The sequence below is a fragment of the Pseudophryne corroboree genome, chromosome 6 (genome assembly GCF_028390025.1).
Source record: "Pseudophryne corroboree isolate aPseCor3 chromosome 6, aPseCor3.hap2, whole genome shotgun sequence".
Taxonomy (NCBI): Eukaryota; Metazoa; Chordata; class Amphibia; order Anura; family Myobatrachidae; genus Pseudophryne; species Pseudophryne corroboree.
In genome coordinates this window covers 501,917,766-501,935,015 of record NC_086449.1, presented here as the reverse complement: position 1 = coordinate 501,935,015, position 17,250 = coordinate 501,917,766, and the positions used below count along the sequence as shown (strand labels likewise).

The following is a 17,250-nucleotide window of genomic DNA, read 5'->3' as shown; positions in this document are numbered from 1 at the left end:
GGCTGAACAGTGCTCATCTTCTGGAGGGCCGCAGATTCGGCATACAGGACTGGGTCCTGGTGACCACGGATGCCAGCCTACGAGGCTGGGGGGCAGTCACAAAGGGAAGAAATTTCCAGGGACTATGGTCAAGTCAGGAGACTGCCCTTCACATAAATATTCTGGAACTAAGGGCCATTTACAATGCCCTAAGTCAAGCAAAATCCCTGCTCCTACACCAGCCGGTGCTGATCCAGTCAGACAACATCACGGCAGTCGCCCATGTGAATCGACAGGGCGGCACAAGAAGCAGGACGGCGATGGCAGAAGCCACAAAAATTCTCCGATGGGCGGAGAATCATGTACTAGCACTGTCAGCAGTGTTCATCCCGGGAGTGGACAACTGGGAAGCAGACTTTCTCAGCAGGCACGACCTCCACCCGGGAGAGTGGGGACTTCATCCAGAAGTCTTCCAAATGATTGTAAATCAATGGGGTCGTCCACAGGTGGACATGATGGCGTCCCGCATAAACAAAAAACTAGAGAAGTATTGCGCCAGGTCAAGAGACCCTCAGGCGATAGCGGTGGACGCCCTAGTGACACCGTGGGTGTACCGGTCAGTGTATGTGTTCCCTCCTCTACCTCTCATACCAAAGGTACTGAGAATAATAAGAAATCGAGGAGTAAACACAATTCTCGTGGTTCCGGATTGGCCAAGAAGAGCGTGGTACCCGGAACTTCAAGAGATGATCTCAGAGGACCCTTGGTCCCTGCCGCTCAGACAGGACCTGCTACAGCAGGGCCCCTGTCTGTTCCAAGACTTACCGCGGCTGCGTTTGACGGCATGGCGGTTGAACGCCGGATCCTGAAGGAAAAGGGCATTCCGGAGGAAGTCATTCCTACGCTTATTAAAGCCAGGAAAGATGTTACGGCAAAACATTATCACCGCATATGGCGGAAATATGTTGCATGGTGCGAGGCCAAAAAGGCCCCAACAGAGGAATTTCAACTGGGTCGATTTCTGCATTTCCTGCAAGCAGGAGTGAATATGGGCCTAAAACTAGGCTCCATTAAAGTACAGATCTCGGCTCTGTCGATTTTCTTTCAAAAGGAACTAGCTTCAGTACCTGAAGTTCAGACATTTGTGAAAGGAGTGCTGCATATTCAGCCCCCATTTGTGCCTCCTGTGGCACCGTGGGATCTCAACGTGATGTTGAATTTCTTGAAATCACATTGGTTTGAGCCACTAAAAACCGTGGATCTGAAATATCTCACGTGGAAAGTGGTCATGTTATTGGCCCTGGCATCAGCCAGGCGAGTGTCAGAATTGGCGGCTTTATCATGTAAAAGCCCTTATCTGATTTTTCATATGGATAGGGCAGAATTGAGGACTCGTCCCCAGTTTCTCCCTAAGGTGGTGTCAGCGTTTCACCTGAACCAGCCTATTGTGGTGCCTGCGGCTACTAAGGATTTGGAGGACTCCAAGTTGCTAGACGTTGTCAGGGCCCTGAAAATATATGTTTCCAGGACGGCTGGAGTCAGAAAATCTGACTCGCTGTTTATCCTATATGCACCCAACAAGCTGGGTGCTCCTGCTTCTAAGCAGACTATTGCTCGTTGGATTTGTAGTACAATTCAGCTTGCACATACTGTGGCAGGCCTGCCACAGCCTAAATCTGTCAATGCCCATTCCACAAGGAAGGTGGGCTCATCTTGGGCGGCTGCCCGAGGGGTCTCGGCTTTACAACTTTGCCGAGCAGCTACTTGGTCAGGGGCAAACACGTTTGCAAAATTCTATAAATTTGATACCCTGGCTGAGGAGGACCTGGAGTTCTCTCATTCGGTGCTGCAGAGTCATCCGCACTCTCCCGCCCGTTTGGGAGCTTTGGTATAATCCCCATGGTCCTTACGGAGTTCCCAGCATCCACTAGGACGTTAGAGAAAATAAGAATTTACTCACCGGTAATTCTGTTTCTCGTAGTCCGTAGTGGATGCTGGGCGCCCATCCCAAGTGCGGTCTATCTGCAATACTTGTACATAGTTATTGTTAACTAAATCGGGTTATTGTTGCGCCATCTGTTGAGAGGCTCTATCGTTTCATACTGTTAACTGGGTTTCATATCACGAGTTGTTCGGTGTGATTGGTGTGGCTGGTATGAGTCTTACCCGGGATTCAAAATCCTTCCTTATTGTGTACGCTCGTCCGGGCACAGTACCTAACTGAGGCTTGGAGGAGGGTCATAGTGGGAGGAGCCAGTGCACACCAGGTAGTCTAAGATCTTTCTAGAGTGCCCAGCCTCCTTCGGAGCCCGCTATTCCCCATGGTCCTTACGGAGTTCCCAGCATCCACTACGGACTACGAGAAACAGAATTACCGGTGAGTAAATTCTTATTTTCTTTCTTATCCCTATATATCCATGTACAGTATATCCTACTAATGGGAACGAATCTAATCAAGCTGATCTGAAAACTTTTGAGATAAGTAGGAATTTGTCAACTTACACACTTTTGGGTGATTTTCAGCGTTTAGCGTGCAGGTTTTCGATCATTGACAACTGCAGCTTTATTTTTGCGCCTATAGGGTATCTCCGCACCACTCCTATTGTTACGGCGTTGTACTTGACTCTGCCTATTTGGAGTGATCCCTTCGTAAGGGCTGCTATGGAGAATGCAGGTGAAACACTGTTAGAACATAGCTTAAGTTTAACACAAAAATCAGACTAAAATTAATCATGGCTTTAACCAGGTTTAAAACAGACACGAGAACTACTACCAGAGTAAAAATGACAAGAGATTTCTTGTAGAATGACTCCATTAACAAGATATAACATTTATAGATGACAAAATACCTTGTCTGGCCTCCCATCTGCATCCTTGAGTTGAATGTAAGGCTTCTTTCGGATTCGATTTAAATCTTCATGTAGGCCATCTAATAAAAAAGCAAGTAGTTCTTGGCAATCCTGCTGCTGATAACCAGAAAACTGAGGTGCAAAACGGCCTACCTGAGTCTGTAACATAAACACACAAAAATGACTCATGGTAATAATACATGCTAACCTACCAGAAACAATCTAAATATACAGAGACTGTTACACACAGGACTGAAGAACAGACCTATTAAGTGAAATATCACCAATATAAAAGCACACATTAAATTAAAAACCTCATTAATTTATGAAAATTAAAAAAATAAAATAATGAAGAACTTTAAAGGAATACAAGCAACAGAAATGCAGTCACATGCACCACCACAGGAGTCCCAATCAATGGTAGTCTGCAGTACTGGATAAAGAAATAACCATTAATGTTTTCAAAATGTGAGTGCAATCGGATAAAACATGTTAAAACATTACAATGACTCAATTTTGCTATGTTGCCAATTTGCTCTTGCACTATTTGACTATTGTACAAAATTGAGCAGTTATACACGTTACCAACTATCTTACTATTTACATTATTGGTGGATCCTGTATGGCAGCAATCATACTATACATGAAAAAAATATAAATTTACTGGAATGTAATGTTACCACATATAGAAGAACATGTCTCCTTTCCACTGCCATAAATAGTAACTTGCTAGCACAGTGGTTCTCAAACTGTGTGCTGTGGCTCCCTGGGGTGCCTCAGGACACTTGCAGGGGTGCCTTGGATTGGTGGTCCAGGACCAATTCAAATTATTTATGGTCAATGTAACAGGCAAAACCAGTGCTGGTGGCTGCCAATCATAAAATATGCTGACAAACAGAAGCAAATCTTGTCCCTCACCACATAACTGACCCTAAGGATGACATATAAACACAAATTACATTATTTAATATTTATTTCTAAATTACTCAATAAGAAACTTTTGGCCTGGGGATGCCGTGAAAAAAATTCTGATACACTAGGGCGCCATGATTCAAAAAAGTTTGGGAACCACTGGTCTAGCAGAAACGTGCCCTACTTCCCATGAACAAAAACAATCCTAATTCTGTGTGTTTTAATGCACAACTTTAACAATACTTCTCATAATGGGTGGCACTTGATATACCGGCTGTTGGAATCCCGGCGCTCAGCATATTGGACGCCGTAATCCCGACCGCCGGTATACCAACAAGTATTCTCCCTCTTGGGGTGTCCACAACACCCCTGGAGGAAGAATAAATAGCGTGGAATGCGTAGTGCGCCACCGTGCCCGCAGCGTGGCGAGCGCAGCAAGCCCGCAGGGGGCTCTTTTGCGCTCGCCCCGCTGCCGGCATTCCAGCGGTCGGGATCGTGGCGCCAGTATGCTGGACGCCGGGACCCCAAGTACCAGCAAGTCATACCACACCCCTCATAATAGCATTCTTATGTTCACCAATTTAGATATTTCATTGCAGTGAGGTGAATGAAAATTTACCTTTGTGGATTTTGGGGCAGATATAAATATAGTGACATTTAATTTCAATATTTTTATATTGATTATCTACCTGCACCCTTCCTCATACGGTATTTACACATACACATATTGCTGAATGCTACTTTCTTGTGGAATCATGCATATTTTATAACAGGACTCTGCTTAGCCATTTATTATAATAGATGATTCAAGACAATAGAGTAACCTCAGTCTCCACTTCACTATTGCATTTATTTACTAATAAACTAAGTGCGATAATGGCACAATTTATCAATCAGCTTAGATAGACCCTGTAAGCTGAACTAGTGGGAAAATGTCTGATAAATTGATTTGCATTTTTGCATATTTAGGGGCAGATTCAAGTAGTCACAGGTTGACTCATGCAGTTTGTTCCTCGGAGTAAAATGCCTGAAGCTTTTCAATTAGAGAGAACAGCAATCAACCCGAGGCTGCAATTATTGGTTATTTCTGCATCCACCAGAAATAAGCATTAACTGCAGCCTCTGGGGCTGCTCATGGTTTGATCGTGGGTCTGTTTTAAAAAAAAGCTGCAGGCACTTTACCTTGGGAGGCAGTCAGTGCACATTAATCCAGAGCTAACTAAGTCAGTCCCTCTATCTTTGTTAATAAATAACCCCCACCCAATCATCAGACATTTAAATGCACTGCAGCACAAAGCAAGTTAAACATGGAAAAAAATGATAACATATAACGCATCATTTGGTTCAATAACGTTCGTCATTAACATGTGCTTTTCTTGTGTTAGAAACACACAACAAAGAAACAAAGCATTGCTACATTACAATAAGTGCAACATTCTTGATTTAACAAAACAAAATGCGTAAAAACCTCTAAAGATCTCAATCAAAAGGTTTTATGTTATACATATTTTGCATTATTTATTATAAATAGCTGTAGCTTTTCTTGGGCAGTATATCCCCTATTGCCAGCACTTATACATCCAGTGAAATAATCTTAAATTTACTTCAGCTGTCTAGCACAGAGCTGATTCCGGTCTCCTCTAGATTGCTTTGCTGTCAATAACAGCTGAGTTAAAGGGGATATGGGTGTCAACGACCTTCACTAATAGATGCATTTAAACATTTTTAATATATATATACTTTATATCAACTACTATGAACATCTATAATCGTCCCATTGGAATAAGAGTAATGCTGCATAAACACGGTGCGATTCTGCCTATGTGGCAGAGTTGCACTATGTAATTTCCCTTGATCACCCCAGAGCCAAAATCCACCGATATTGACTATACACATGGTGCGATATTTGCTATGGTCAATTTTGATCATACAATGTACTAGGTTGTACACTTTCTATTAAAATTAACCTGCCTGTACGGTCTATTTTTACCAGTCCTGCGGAAGCGCGCATCGGCATCGCAAGCTGTATGCACACGGTGCGATATGACCTATGTTCACTACAGATATGGACTATGAGGTGTAACTGCAGTAGGAAACTGGCGTCTTATCGGAAAGATGGCAGTTTCAGACTTTTTAGGTCGTAAACTGTTCCGACCTATTTAGTCCTTTCCGACAAGTCGGCAATTACGACTTGTTGGAAAACACATGGATTGATGGATTAGCCGCAGATCCACGTTTTCTCGGATTCCGCGGCCAAATCCGACAGGTTTTGGCCCCGGAATCCGACAATGTCAATCCAAGTTTAAAAAAAGTTGGATTGAGGAGATGAGATGGAGCGAGAACATGTCATGAGGGCGAGCGAGGACAGGTAGGAGGGGACGGGGACCATGTGAGGAGAGGAGCAGGGACGGGTGAGCTGAGAGGAGAAGATGGAATGGTGAGGCAAGGAGCAGGACGGGTGAGGAGGCGTCGGTGACGGGTGAGTAGAAGCGGGTCAGGCGAGGATAAAGGATGAGCTGAGAGGAGGAGCAGGTCAGTGACGGGAAACACCGGGACAGCAGCAGCACGGAGGGGACACCAGCGCTCAGCATTAGAGTACCCGCCTGCCGGACGAGTCAGAAATAGGTGATAGCACGGGGTCCATATCTGTTGTTAAAATCGCACTGTGCATGCGGATTAAGACTAAAAATGTATGTTCAAGAAGACAATATAAAACTGAAGCATCCAATAAACAAGAAAATGCATAAAATATCATTGACTTTTTAATCTGCCAGACCAACAATAATACTACTACCACAAAATAGGGATTACAATGCAAAATACAGGTGTTCTGTAACCACTTAACGGATTATTTCCCCACAAAGCCAGTCAGAAATTGTCTTTTTTTTTTATATTACTTAATGTAGTTTTTAAAAGTATTTTTAATACAATAGTCAAACATTTTATTCTATCTATCTATCTATCTATCTAGTGTTTTGCACCCTCCCCCACCCTATTCCCCCCCCCCCCCCATGTCCAAGGCCTCCATTATAAAATAACTTCCCAACTCCCCATTAGTAATGGACCTCCCAAGTGGTCTTAAATTCTAATACAGGTTGAATATCCCATATCCAAATATTCCGAAATACGGAATATCCCGAAATACGGAATTTTTTGAGTGAGAGTGACATAGTGAAACCTTTGTTTTTTGATGGCTCAATGTACACAAACTTTGTTTAATACACAAAGATGTTAAAAATATTGTATTAAATAATCTGCAGGCTGTGTGTATAAGGTGTATATGAAACATAAATGAATTGTGTGAATGTACACACACTTTGTTTAATGCACAAAGTTTAAAAAAATATTGGCTAAAATGACCTTCAGGCTGTGTGTATAAGGTGTATATGTAACATAAATGCATTCTGTGCTTAGACTTGGGTCCCATCACCATGATATCTCATTATGGTATGCAATTATTCCAAAATATGGAAAAATCCCATATCCAAATTACCTCAGGTCCCAAGCATTTTGGATAAGGGAGACTCAACCTGTAGTATCCACCCCACACCCCCTTCGTAGTAATAAAAAAACAAAAAACATGTTTTATAACCTCCCAGCCAGTTAAAAATAAGATTTTACTCACCGGTAAATCTATTTCTCGTAGTCCGTAGTGGATGCTGGGAACTCCGTAAGGACCATGGGGAATAGCGGCTCCGCAGGAGACTGGGCACAACTAAAGAAAGCTTTAGGTCACCTGGTGTGCACTGGCTCCTCCCACTATGACCATCCTCCAAGCCTCAGTTAGGACACTGTGCCCGGACGAGCTGACATAATAAGGAAGGATTTTGAATCCCGGGTAAGACTCATACCAGCCACACCGTATAACTCGTGATACTATACCCAGTTAACAGTATGAATATAACTGAGCCTCTCAACAGATGGCTCAACAATAACCCTTTAGTTAGGCAATAACTATGTACAAGTATTGCAGACAATCCGCACTTGGGATGGGCGCCCAGCATCCACTACGGACTACGAGAAATAGATTTACCGGTGAGTAAAATCTTATTTTCTCTGACGTCCTAGTGGATGCTGGGAACTCCGTAAGGACCATGGGGATTATACCAAAGCTCCCAAACGGGCGGGAGAGTGCGGATGACTCTGCAGCACCGAATGAGAGAACTCCAGGTCCTCCTCAGCCAGGGTATCAATATTGTAGAATTTAGCAAACGTGTTTGCCCCTGACCAAGTTGCAGCTCGGCAAAGTTGGAAAGCCGAGACCCCTCGGGCAGCTGCCCAAGATGAGCCCACCTTCCTTGTGGAATGGGCTTTTACAGATTTTGGCTGCGGTAGTCCAGCCTCAGAATGCGCCAGCTGAATTGTGCTACAAATCCAGCGAGCAATAGTCTGCTTAGAAGCAGGAGCACCCAGTTTGCTGGGTGCATACAGGATAAACAGCGAGTCAGTTCTCCTGACTCTAGTCGTCCTGGAAACATAATTTTTCAAGGCCCTGACTACGTCCAGTAACTTGGAATCCTCCAAGTCCCTAGTAGACGCAGGCACTACAATAGGTTGGTTCAAGTGAAAAGCTGATACCACCTTAGGGAGAAACTGGGGACGAGTCCTCAATTCTGCCCTATCCATATGGAAAATCAGATAAGGACTTTTATATGACAAAGCCGCCAATTCTGATACACGCCTGGCCGAAGCCAAGGCCAATAACATGACCACTTTCCGCGTGATATATTGTAGATCCACGGTTTTTAGTGGCTCACACCAATGTGATTTTAAGAAACTCAATACCACGTTGAGAACCCAAAGTGCCACTGGAGGCACAACCGGGGGCTGAATATGCAGCACTCCTTTTACAATGTCTGAACTTCAGGTACAGAAGCTAGTTCTTTCTGGAAGAAAATCGACAGAGCCGAGATCTGTACCTTAATGGAGCCTAATTTTAGGCCCATAGACACTCCTGCTTGTAGGAAATGCAGAAATCGACCTAGTTGAAATTCCACTGTTGGGGCCTTTTTTGGCCTCACACCAAGCAACATATTTTCGCCATATGCGGTGATAATGTTTTGCAGTTACATCTTTCCTGGCTTGAATCAGCGTAGGAATGATTTTCTCCGGAATGCCCTTTTCCTTTAGGATCCGGCGTTCAACCGCCATGCCGTCAAAACGTAGCCGCGGTAAGTCTTGGAACAGACAGGGCCCCTGCTGCCACAAGTCCTGTCTGAGCGGCAGAGGCCATGGGTCCTCTGATATAATTTCTTGAAGTTGTGGGTACCAAGCTCTTCTTGGCCAATCCGGAACCACGAGTATCGTTCTTACTCCTCGCCTTCCTATTATTCTCAGTACCTTTCGTATGAGAGGCAGAGGGGGGAACACATAAACCGACTGGTACACCCACGGTGTTACCAGAGCGTCCACAGCTATCGCCTGAGGGTCCCTTGACCTGGCGCAATATCTTTTATAGCTTTTTGTTGAGGCGGGACGCCATCATGTCCACCTGTGGCCTTTCCCAATGGTGTACAATCCTTTGGAAGACTTCTGGATGAAATCCCCACTCTCCCGGGTGGAGGTCGTGTCTGCTGAGAAGATCTTCTTCCCAGTCGTCCACTCCGGGAATGAACACTGCTGACAGTGTTAACACATGATTTTCCGCCCATCGGAGAATCCTTGTGACTTCTGCCATCGCCATCCTGCTTCTTGTGCCGCCCCGTTGGTTTACATGGGCGACTGCCGTGATGTTGTCTGATTGGATCAGTACCGGCTGGTTTTGAAGCAGAGGCCTTGCCTGACTCAGGGCATTGTAAATGGCCCTCAGTTCCAGAATATTTATGTGTAGGGAAGTCACCTGACTTGACCAAAGTCCCTGGAAGTTTCTTCCCTGTGTGACTGCCCCCCAGCCTCAAAGGCTGGTATCCATGGTCACTAGGACCTAGTCCTGTATGCCGAACCTGCGGCCCTCTTGAAGATGGGCACTCTGCAGCCACCACAGTAGAGATACCCTGGTCCTTGAAGACAGGGTTATCAGCCGATGCATCTGAAGATGTGATCCGGACCACTTGTCCAACAGGTCCCACTGAAAAGTTCCTGCATGGAACCTACCGAATGGGATTGCTTCGTAGGAAGCTACCATTTTTCCCAGGACTCGCGTGCAATGATGCACCGACACCTGTTTTGGCTTCAGGAGGTCTCTGACTAGAGATGACAGCTCCTTGGCTTTCTCCTCCGGGAGAAACATTTATTTCTGTTCTGTGTCCAGAACCATCCCCAGGAACAGTAGACGTGTCGTAGGAACCAGCTGTGACTTTGGACTGTTTAGAATCCAACCGTGCTGTTGTAGCACTTTCCAAAATAGTGCTACCCCGACTAGCAACTGCTCCTTGGACCTTGCCCTTATAAGGAGATTGTCCAAGTACGGGATAATTAAAACTCCCTTTTTTCGAAGGAGTATCATCATTTCGGCCATTACCTTGGTAAACACCCTCGGTGCCATGTACAGTCCAAACGGCAGTGTCTGGACTTGGTAATGGTAATCCTGTACCACAAATCTGACGTACTCCTGGCGAGGATGGTAAATGGGGACATGCAGGTAAGCATCCTTGATGTCCCGGGATCCCATGTAATCCCCCTCGTCCAGGCTTGCAATAACCGCCCTGAGCGATTCCATCTTGAACTTGAATTTTTTTATGTATGTGTTCAAGGATTTTAAATATAAAATGGGTCACACCGAACCATGCGGTTTCGGTACCCCAAACCGTGTGGAATAGTAACCCCGTCCTTGTTGAAGTAGGGGCACCTTGAGTATTACCTGCTGGGAATACAGCTTATTAATTGCCTCTAGCGCAGCCTCCCTGCCTGAGGGAGTTGTCGGCAAGGCATATTTGAGGAAACGGCGGGGGGAAGACATCTCGAATTCCAGCTTGTACCCCTGAAATACTACTTGAATGAAACAGGGATACACCTGTGAGCGAGCCCACTGATTGCTGAAATTTTTGAGACGGCCCCCCACCGTACCTGGCTACACCTGTGGAGCCCCCGCGTCATGCTGTGGACTCAGAGGAAGCGAGAGAAGAATTTTGATTCTGGGAACAGGCTGACTGGTGCAGCTTTTTCCCTCTTCCCATGTCTCTGTACAGAAAGGAAGCGCCTTTGACCCGCTTGCTTTTCTGAAGCCGAAAGGACTGTACCTGATAATACAGTGCTTTCTTAGTCTGTGAGGAAACCTGAGGTAAAAATATTTCTTCCCAGCTGTTGCTGTGGATACGAGGTCCCAGAGACCATCCCCAAATAATTCCTCACCCTTATAAGGCATAATCTCTATGCGCCTTTTAAAGTCAGCATCACCTGTCCAGTGACAGGTCTCTAATACCCTCCTGACAGAATGGACATTACATTCATTTTGGATGCCAGCCGGCAAAATATCCCTCTGTGCATCCCTCATATATAAGACGACGTCTTTAATATTCTTATGTTTGACAGGGTCACCGACCACGCTGCAGCAGCACGATCTGCAGGTCTCAGTCTAGTACCTGAGTGTGTAAATACAGACTTCAGGATAGCCTCCTGCTTTTTATCAACAGGTACCTTCAAAGTGGCCGTTCCTAAAACGGCAGTGCCACCTTTTTTGACAACCGTGTGAGCGCCTTATCCACCCTAGGGGATATCTCCCAGCGTAACTTATCCTCTGGCGGGAAAGGGTACGCCATCAGTAACTTTTTAGAAATTACCAGTTTCTTATCGGGGGGAACCCACGCTTTTCACACACTTCATTCATTCATCTGATGGGGGAACAAAACACTGCCTGCTTTTTCTCCCCAAACATAAAACCCCCTTTTATGTGGTACTTGGGTTAATGTCAGAAATGTGTAACACATTTTTCATTGCCGAGATCATGCAACGGACGTTCCTAGTGGATTGTGTATATGTCTCAACCTTGTCGACACTGGAGTCAGACTCCGTGTCGACATCTGTGTCTGCCATCTGAGTGAGCAGGCGTTTTTGAGCCCCTGATGGCCTTTGAGACGCCTGGGCAGGCGCGGACTGAGAAGCCGGCTGTCCCACAGCTGTTACGTCATCCACCCTTTTATGTAAGGAGTTGACACTGTCCGTTAATACCTTTCACCTAACCATCCACTCTGGTGTCGGCCCCACAGGGGGCGACATCACATTTATCGGCATCTGCTCCGTCACCATATAAGCCTCCTCATTAAACATGTCGACACAGCCGTACCGACACAGCGCACACACACAGGGAATGCTCTGACTGAGGACAGGACCCCACAAAGCCCTTTGGGGAGACAGACAGAGAGAGAGTATGCCAGCACACACCAGAGCGCTATATAATGTGGGGATTAACACTATAACTGAGTGAAATTTCCCCAATAGCTGCTTGTATATATAATATTGCGCCTAAATTTAGTGCCCCCCCTCTCTTTTTAACCCTTTGAGCCTGAAAACTACAGGGGAGAGCCTGGGGAGCTTTCTTCCAGTTGCACTGTGAAGAGAAAATGGCGCCAGTGTGTCTGAGGGAGATAGCTCCGCCCCTTTTTCGCGGACTTTTCTCCCGCTTTTTTCTGGATTCTGGCAGGGGTATTTACCACATATATAGCCTCTGGGGCTATATATTGTGGTATTTTTGCCAGCCAAGGTGTTTTTATTGCTGCTCAGGGCGCCCCCCCAAGCGCCCTGCACCCTCAGTGACCGGAGTGTGAAGTGTGTATGAGGAGCAATGGCGCACAGCTGCAGTGCTGTGCGCTACCTTGGTGAAGACTGATGTCTTCTGCCGCCGATTTTCCGGACCTCTTCTTGCTTCTGGCTCTGTAAGGGGGACGGCGGCGCGGCTCCGGGACCGAACACCAAGGACTGGGCCTGCGGTCGATCCCTCTGGAGCTAATGGTGTCCAGTAGCCTAAGAAGCCCAATCCGGCTGCAAGCAGGCGAGTTCGCTTCTTCTCCCCTTAGTCCCTCGCTGCAGTGAGCCTGTTGCCAGCAGGTCTCACTGAAAATAAAAAACTTAATTCTATACTTTCTTTCTAGAAGCTCAGTAGAGCCCCTAGTGTGCATCCAACCTCGGCCGGGCACAAAATCTAACTGAGGCTTGGAGGATGGTCATAGTGGGAGGAGCCAGTGCACACCAGGTGACCTAAAGCTTTCTTTAGTTGTGCCCAGTCTCCTGTGGAGCCGCTATTCCCCATGGTCCTTACGGAGTTCCCAGCATCCACTAGGACGTCAGAGAAAGGCCCTTTTTCTGTAACCCCTCCTCTAATACCCTGTGACCAGGATATTGTTTTATTATTTTAAACCCCCAGCCCCTCCAGCATAATTTAAATATTTAACTTTATCTCCTCCCTCCCCAACCCCTACTGGTTAAAGTTCCCCCATGGGAGTTACCCCTACCCCCTGGGCATATACTACCCCCCCACCCTTCCCCCTCCCCATGCAATCTTAGGGCTGCTGCAGGTTTTAAGTAAATCTCAGGTGTCCTGTGTATCAGTAAATCTTAGGTGCCCTATGTATCAGTAACTTACACAAGTCCTATTTGTCAGTAAGTCTCAAGTGTTTTGTGTGCGAGTAAATCATATATTTTGTGTCAATAAACCTCAGACAGATGACATCAGTCAGTAAATCTCAGATGCCTTGTGAGTCAGTAAATCTCAGGGGTCCCGTGTGTTATTAGGTCTCTGGTGCCCTATTTGTCAGTACATCTCAGCTGTTTGGTGTGTCAGTAACTCTCAGGTGTTCCAGGGCTGTAACTAGGCTGGTACCACTGCACATATACCCTGTGGGCGTAGCCAGCCTCTGATGTGATCTCTAATTGCTTAGCGCCCGCTGAATGCATATTAGTAGCGGTGTGCCCTGCTCCTTCTTTGCACCCGCACACAGTGCCCTGCCGAGGAGACATTTACTGGGTTAGGTGCACAAGTCAGAAAGGTACTGTGTGGGCATAATGTATAAGGGACACTACTACTATGTGGGCAAAATGTGTAAGGGACATTTCCACTGTGTGGGCATAATGTGTAAGGGTCACTGCTACTGTGTGGCATGTGTAATAAGGAGAACAACTGTGTAGAGTAATGTGAATACATAGATCTAGTGTGTGGCATATTGTTTATAACGGGTGCTACTGTGTGGCGTAAATATATGGCAAACAGTGAGCAGCCTACATAAAGCTCTCTGTCTTGACTCCTGATGTGCATCTCCAATCTACCAACAATGATCGGTTCTTCAGAGGAAATCTGTGCTTGCCAGGCTCAGGCAGTAACTAACTGCAGAGTTACGGATGCGGTGTGCAGCAAAGACACAAGCTGCATGGATGTCATGTGGTTGACAGCCAAGTAGCTGGCAGATAATACAGCACAGCCGCTGCACTTGTGTTATAAATACAATAAAAACAATCGGGGGCCATTCTGGCACAGACGCTACCCTGCACCTGCTGTGTATGAACCCTTATAGTTGAAAAAAAAAAATAGAAATAAAATAATAAGAATTTACTTGCCGATAATTCTAATTCTCGTAGTCCGTAGTGGATGCTGGGGACTCCGTAAGGACCATGGGGAATAGCGGCTCCGCAGGAGACTGGGCACAAAAGTAAAGCTTTAGAACTACCTGGTGTGCACTGGCTCCTCCCCCTATGACCCTCCTCCAAGCCTCAGTTAGGATACTGTGCCCGGACGAGCGTACACAATAAGGAAGGATTTTGAATCCCGGGTAAGACTCATACCAGCCACACCAATCACACCGTACAACTCGTGATCTAAACCCAGTTAACAGCATGATAACAGAGGAGCCTCTAGAAAAGATGGCTCACTACATCAATAACCCGATTTTTTGGTAACGATAACTATGTACCAGTATTGCAGACAATCCGCACTTGGGATGGGCGCCCAGCATCCACTACGGACTACGAGAAATAGAATTATCGGTAAGTAAATTCTTATTTTCTCTAACGTCCTAAGTGGATGCTGGGGACTCCGTAAGGACCATGGGGATTATACCAAAGCTCCCAAACGGGCGGGAGAGTGCGGATGACTCTGCAGCACCAAATGAGAGAACTCCAGGTCCTCCTCAGCCAGGGTATCAATTTTGTAGAATTTTACAAACGTATTTGCTCCTGACCAAGTAGCTGCTCGGCAAAGTTGTAAAGCCGAGACCCCTCGGGCAGCCGCCCAAGATGAGCCCATCTTCCTTGTGGAGTGGGCATTTACAGATTTTTGGCTGTGGCAGGCCTGCCACAGAATGTGCAAGCTGAATTGTACTACAAATCCAACGAGCAATAGTCTGCTTAGAAGCAGGAGCACCCAGCTTGTTGGGTGCATACAGGATAAACAGCGAGTCAGATTTTCTGACTCCAGCCGTCCTGGAAACATATATTTTCAGGGCCCTGACAACGTCTAGCAACTTGGAGTCCTCCAAGTCCCTAGTAGCCGCAGGCACCACAAATAGGTTGGTTCAGGTGAAACGCTGAAACCACCTTAGGGAGAAACTGAGGACGAGTCCTCAATTCCGCCCTGTCCGAATGGAAAATCAGATAAGGGCTTTTACAGGATAAAGCCGCCAATTCTGACACGCGCCTGGCCCAGGCCAGGGCCAACAGCATGACCACTTTCCATGTGAGATATTTTAACTCCACACATTTAAGTGGTTCAAACCAATGTGACTTTTGGAACCTAAAAACTACATTGAGATCCCAAGGTGCCACTGGAGGCACAAAAGGAGGCTGTATATGCAGTACCCCTTTTACAACATCTGAACTTCAGGGACTGAAGCTAGTTCTTTTTGGAAGAAAATTGACAGGGCCGAAATTTGAACCTTAATGGACCCCAATTTCAGGCCCATAGACACTCCTGTTTGCAGGAAATGTAGGAATCGACCCAGTTGAATTTCCTCCGTCGGGCCTTACTGGCCTCGCACCACGCAACATATTTTCGCCAAATGCGGTGATAATGTTTTGCGGTTACATCCTTCCTGGCTTTGATCAGGATAGGGATGACTTCATCCGGAATGCCTTTTTTCCTTCAGGATCCGGCGTTCAACCGCCATGCCGTCAAATGCAGCCGCGGTAAGTCTTGGAACAGACAGGGTCCTTGCTGGAGCAGGTCCCTTCTTAGAGGTAGAGGCCACGGATCCTCCGTGAGCATCTCTTGAAGTTCCGGTTACCAAGTCCTTCTTGGCCAATCCGGAGCCACGAATATAGTGCTTACTCCTCTCCATCTTATCAATCTCAGTACCTTGGGTACGAGAGGCAGATGAGGGAACACATACACTGACTGGTACACCCACGGTGTTACCAGAGCGTCTACAGCTATTGCCTGAGGGTCCCTTGACCTGGCGCAATACCTGTCGAGTTTTTCCCAACGGTTTATAATCATGTGGAAGACTTCTGTGTGAAGTCCCCACTCTCCCGGGTGGAGGTCGTGTCTGCTGAGGAAGTCTGCTTCCCAGTTGTCCACTCCCGGAATTGCTGACAGTGCTATCACATGATTTTCCGCCCAGCGAAGAATCCTTGCAGCTTCTGCCATTGCCCTCCTGCTTCTTGTGCCACCCTGTCTGTTTACGTGGGTGACTGCCATGATGTTGTCCGACTGGATCAACACCGGCTGACCTTGAAGCAGAGGTCTTGCTAAGCTTAGAGCATTGTAAATGGCCCTTAGCTTCAGGATATTTATGTGAAGTGATGTCTCCAGGCTTGACCATAAGCCCTGGAAATTCCTTCCCTGTGTGACTGCTCCCCAGCCTCGCAGGCTGGCATCCGTGGTCACCAGGACCCAGTCCTGAATGCCGAATCTGCGGCCCTCTAGAAGATGAGCACTCTGCAACCAACACAGGAGGGACACCCTTGTTCTTGGTGACAGGGTTATCCGCTGATGCATCTGAAGATGCGACCCGGACCATTTTTCCAGCAGGTCCCACTGGAAAGTTCTTGCGTGGAATCTGCCGAATGGGATTGCTTCGTAGGAAGCCACTATTTTACCCAGAACCCTTGTGCATTGATGCACTGAGACTTGGCTCGGTTTTAGGAGGTTCCTGACTAGCTCGGATAACTCCCTGGCTTTCTCCTCCGGGAGAAACACCTTTTTCTGGACTGTGTCCAGGATCATCCCTAGGAACAGAAGACGAGTCGTCGGAACCAGCTGCGATTTTGGAATATTGAGAATCCAATCGTGCTGCCGCAACACTACCTGAGATAGTGCTACACCGACCTCCAACTGTTCCCGGGATCTTACCCTTATCAGGGAATCGTCCAAGTAAGGGATAACTAAAATTCCCTTCCTTCGAAGGAATATCATCATTTCGGCCATTACCTTGGTAAAGACCCGGGGTGCCGTGGACCATCCATACGGCAGCGTCTGAACTGATAGTGACAGTTCTGTACCATAAACCTGAGGTACCCTTGGTGAGAAGGGTAAATTTGGACATGAAGGTAAGCATCCTTGATGTCCCGAGACATCATGTAGTCCCCTTCTTCCAGGTTCGCAATCACTGCTCTGAGTGACTCAATCTTGAATTTGAACCTCTGTATG

General features: G+C 46.6%; 1 protein-coding gene across 6 annotated transcripts in view; it reads right to left on the bottom strand.

Moving 5' to 3' along the window:
- USP15 (ubiquitin specific peptidase 15) overlaps window positions 1–17,250 on the bottom strand; it is a 258,720-nt gene that overhangs the window by 117,096 nt on the left and 124,374 nt on the right. For all 6 annotated transcript variants that reach the window (XM_063927377.1, XM_063927378.1, XM_063927379.1 and 3 more), the window contains one exon: window positions 2,829–2,987. In XM_063927377.1, the coding sequence (XP_063783447.1) occupies window positions 2,829–2,987 (159 nt within the window). The remainder of the gene's footprint in view (window positions 1–2,828; window positions 2,988–17,250) is intronic.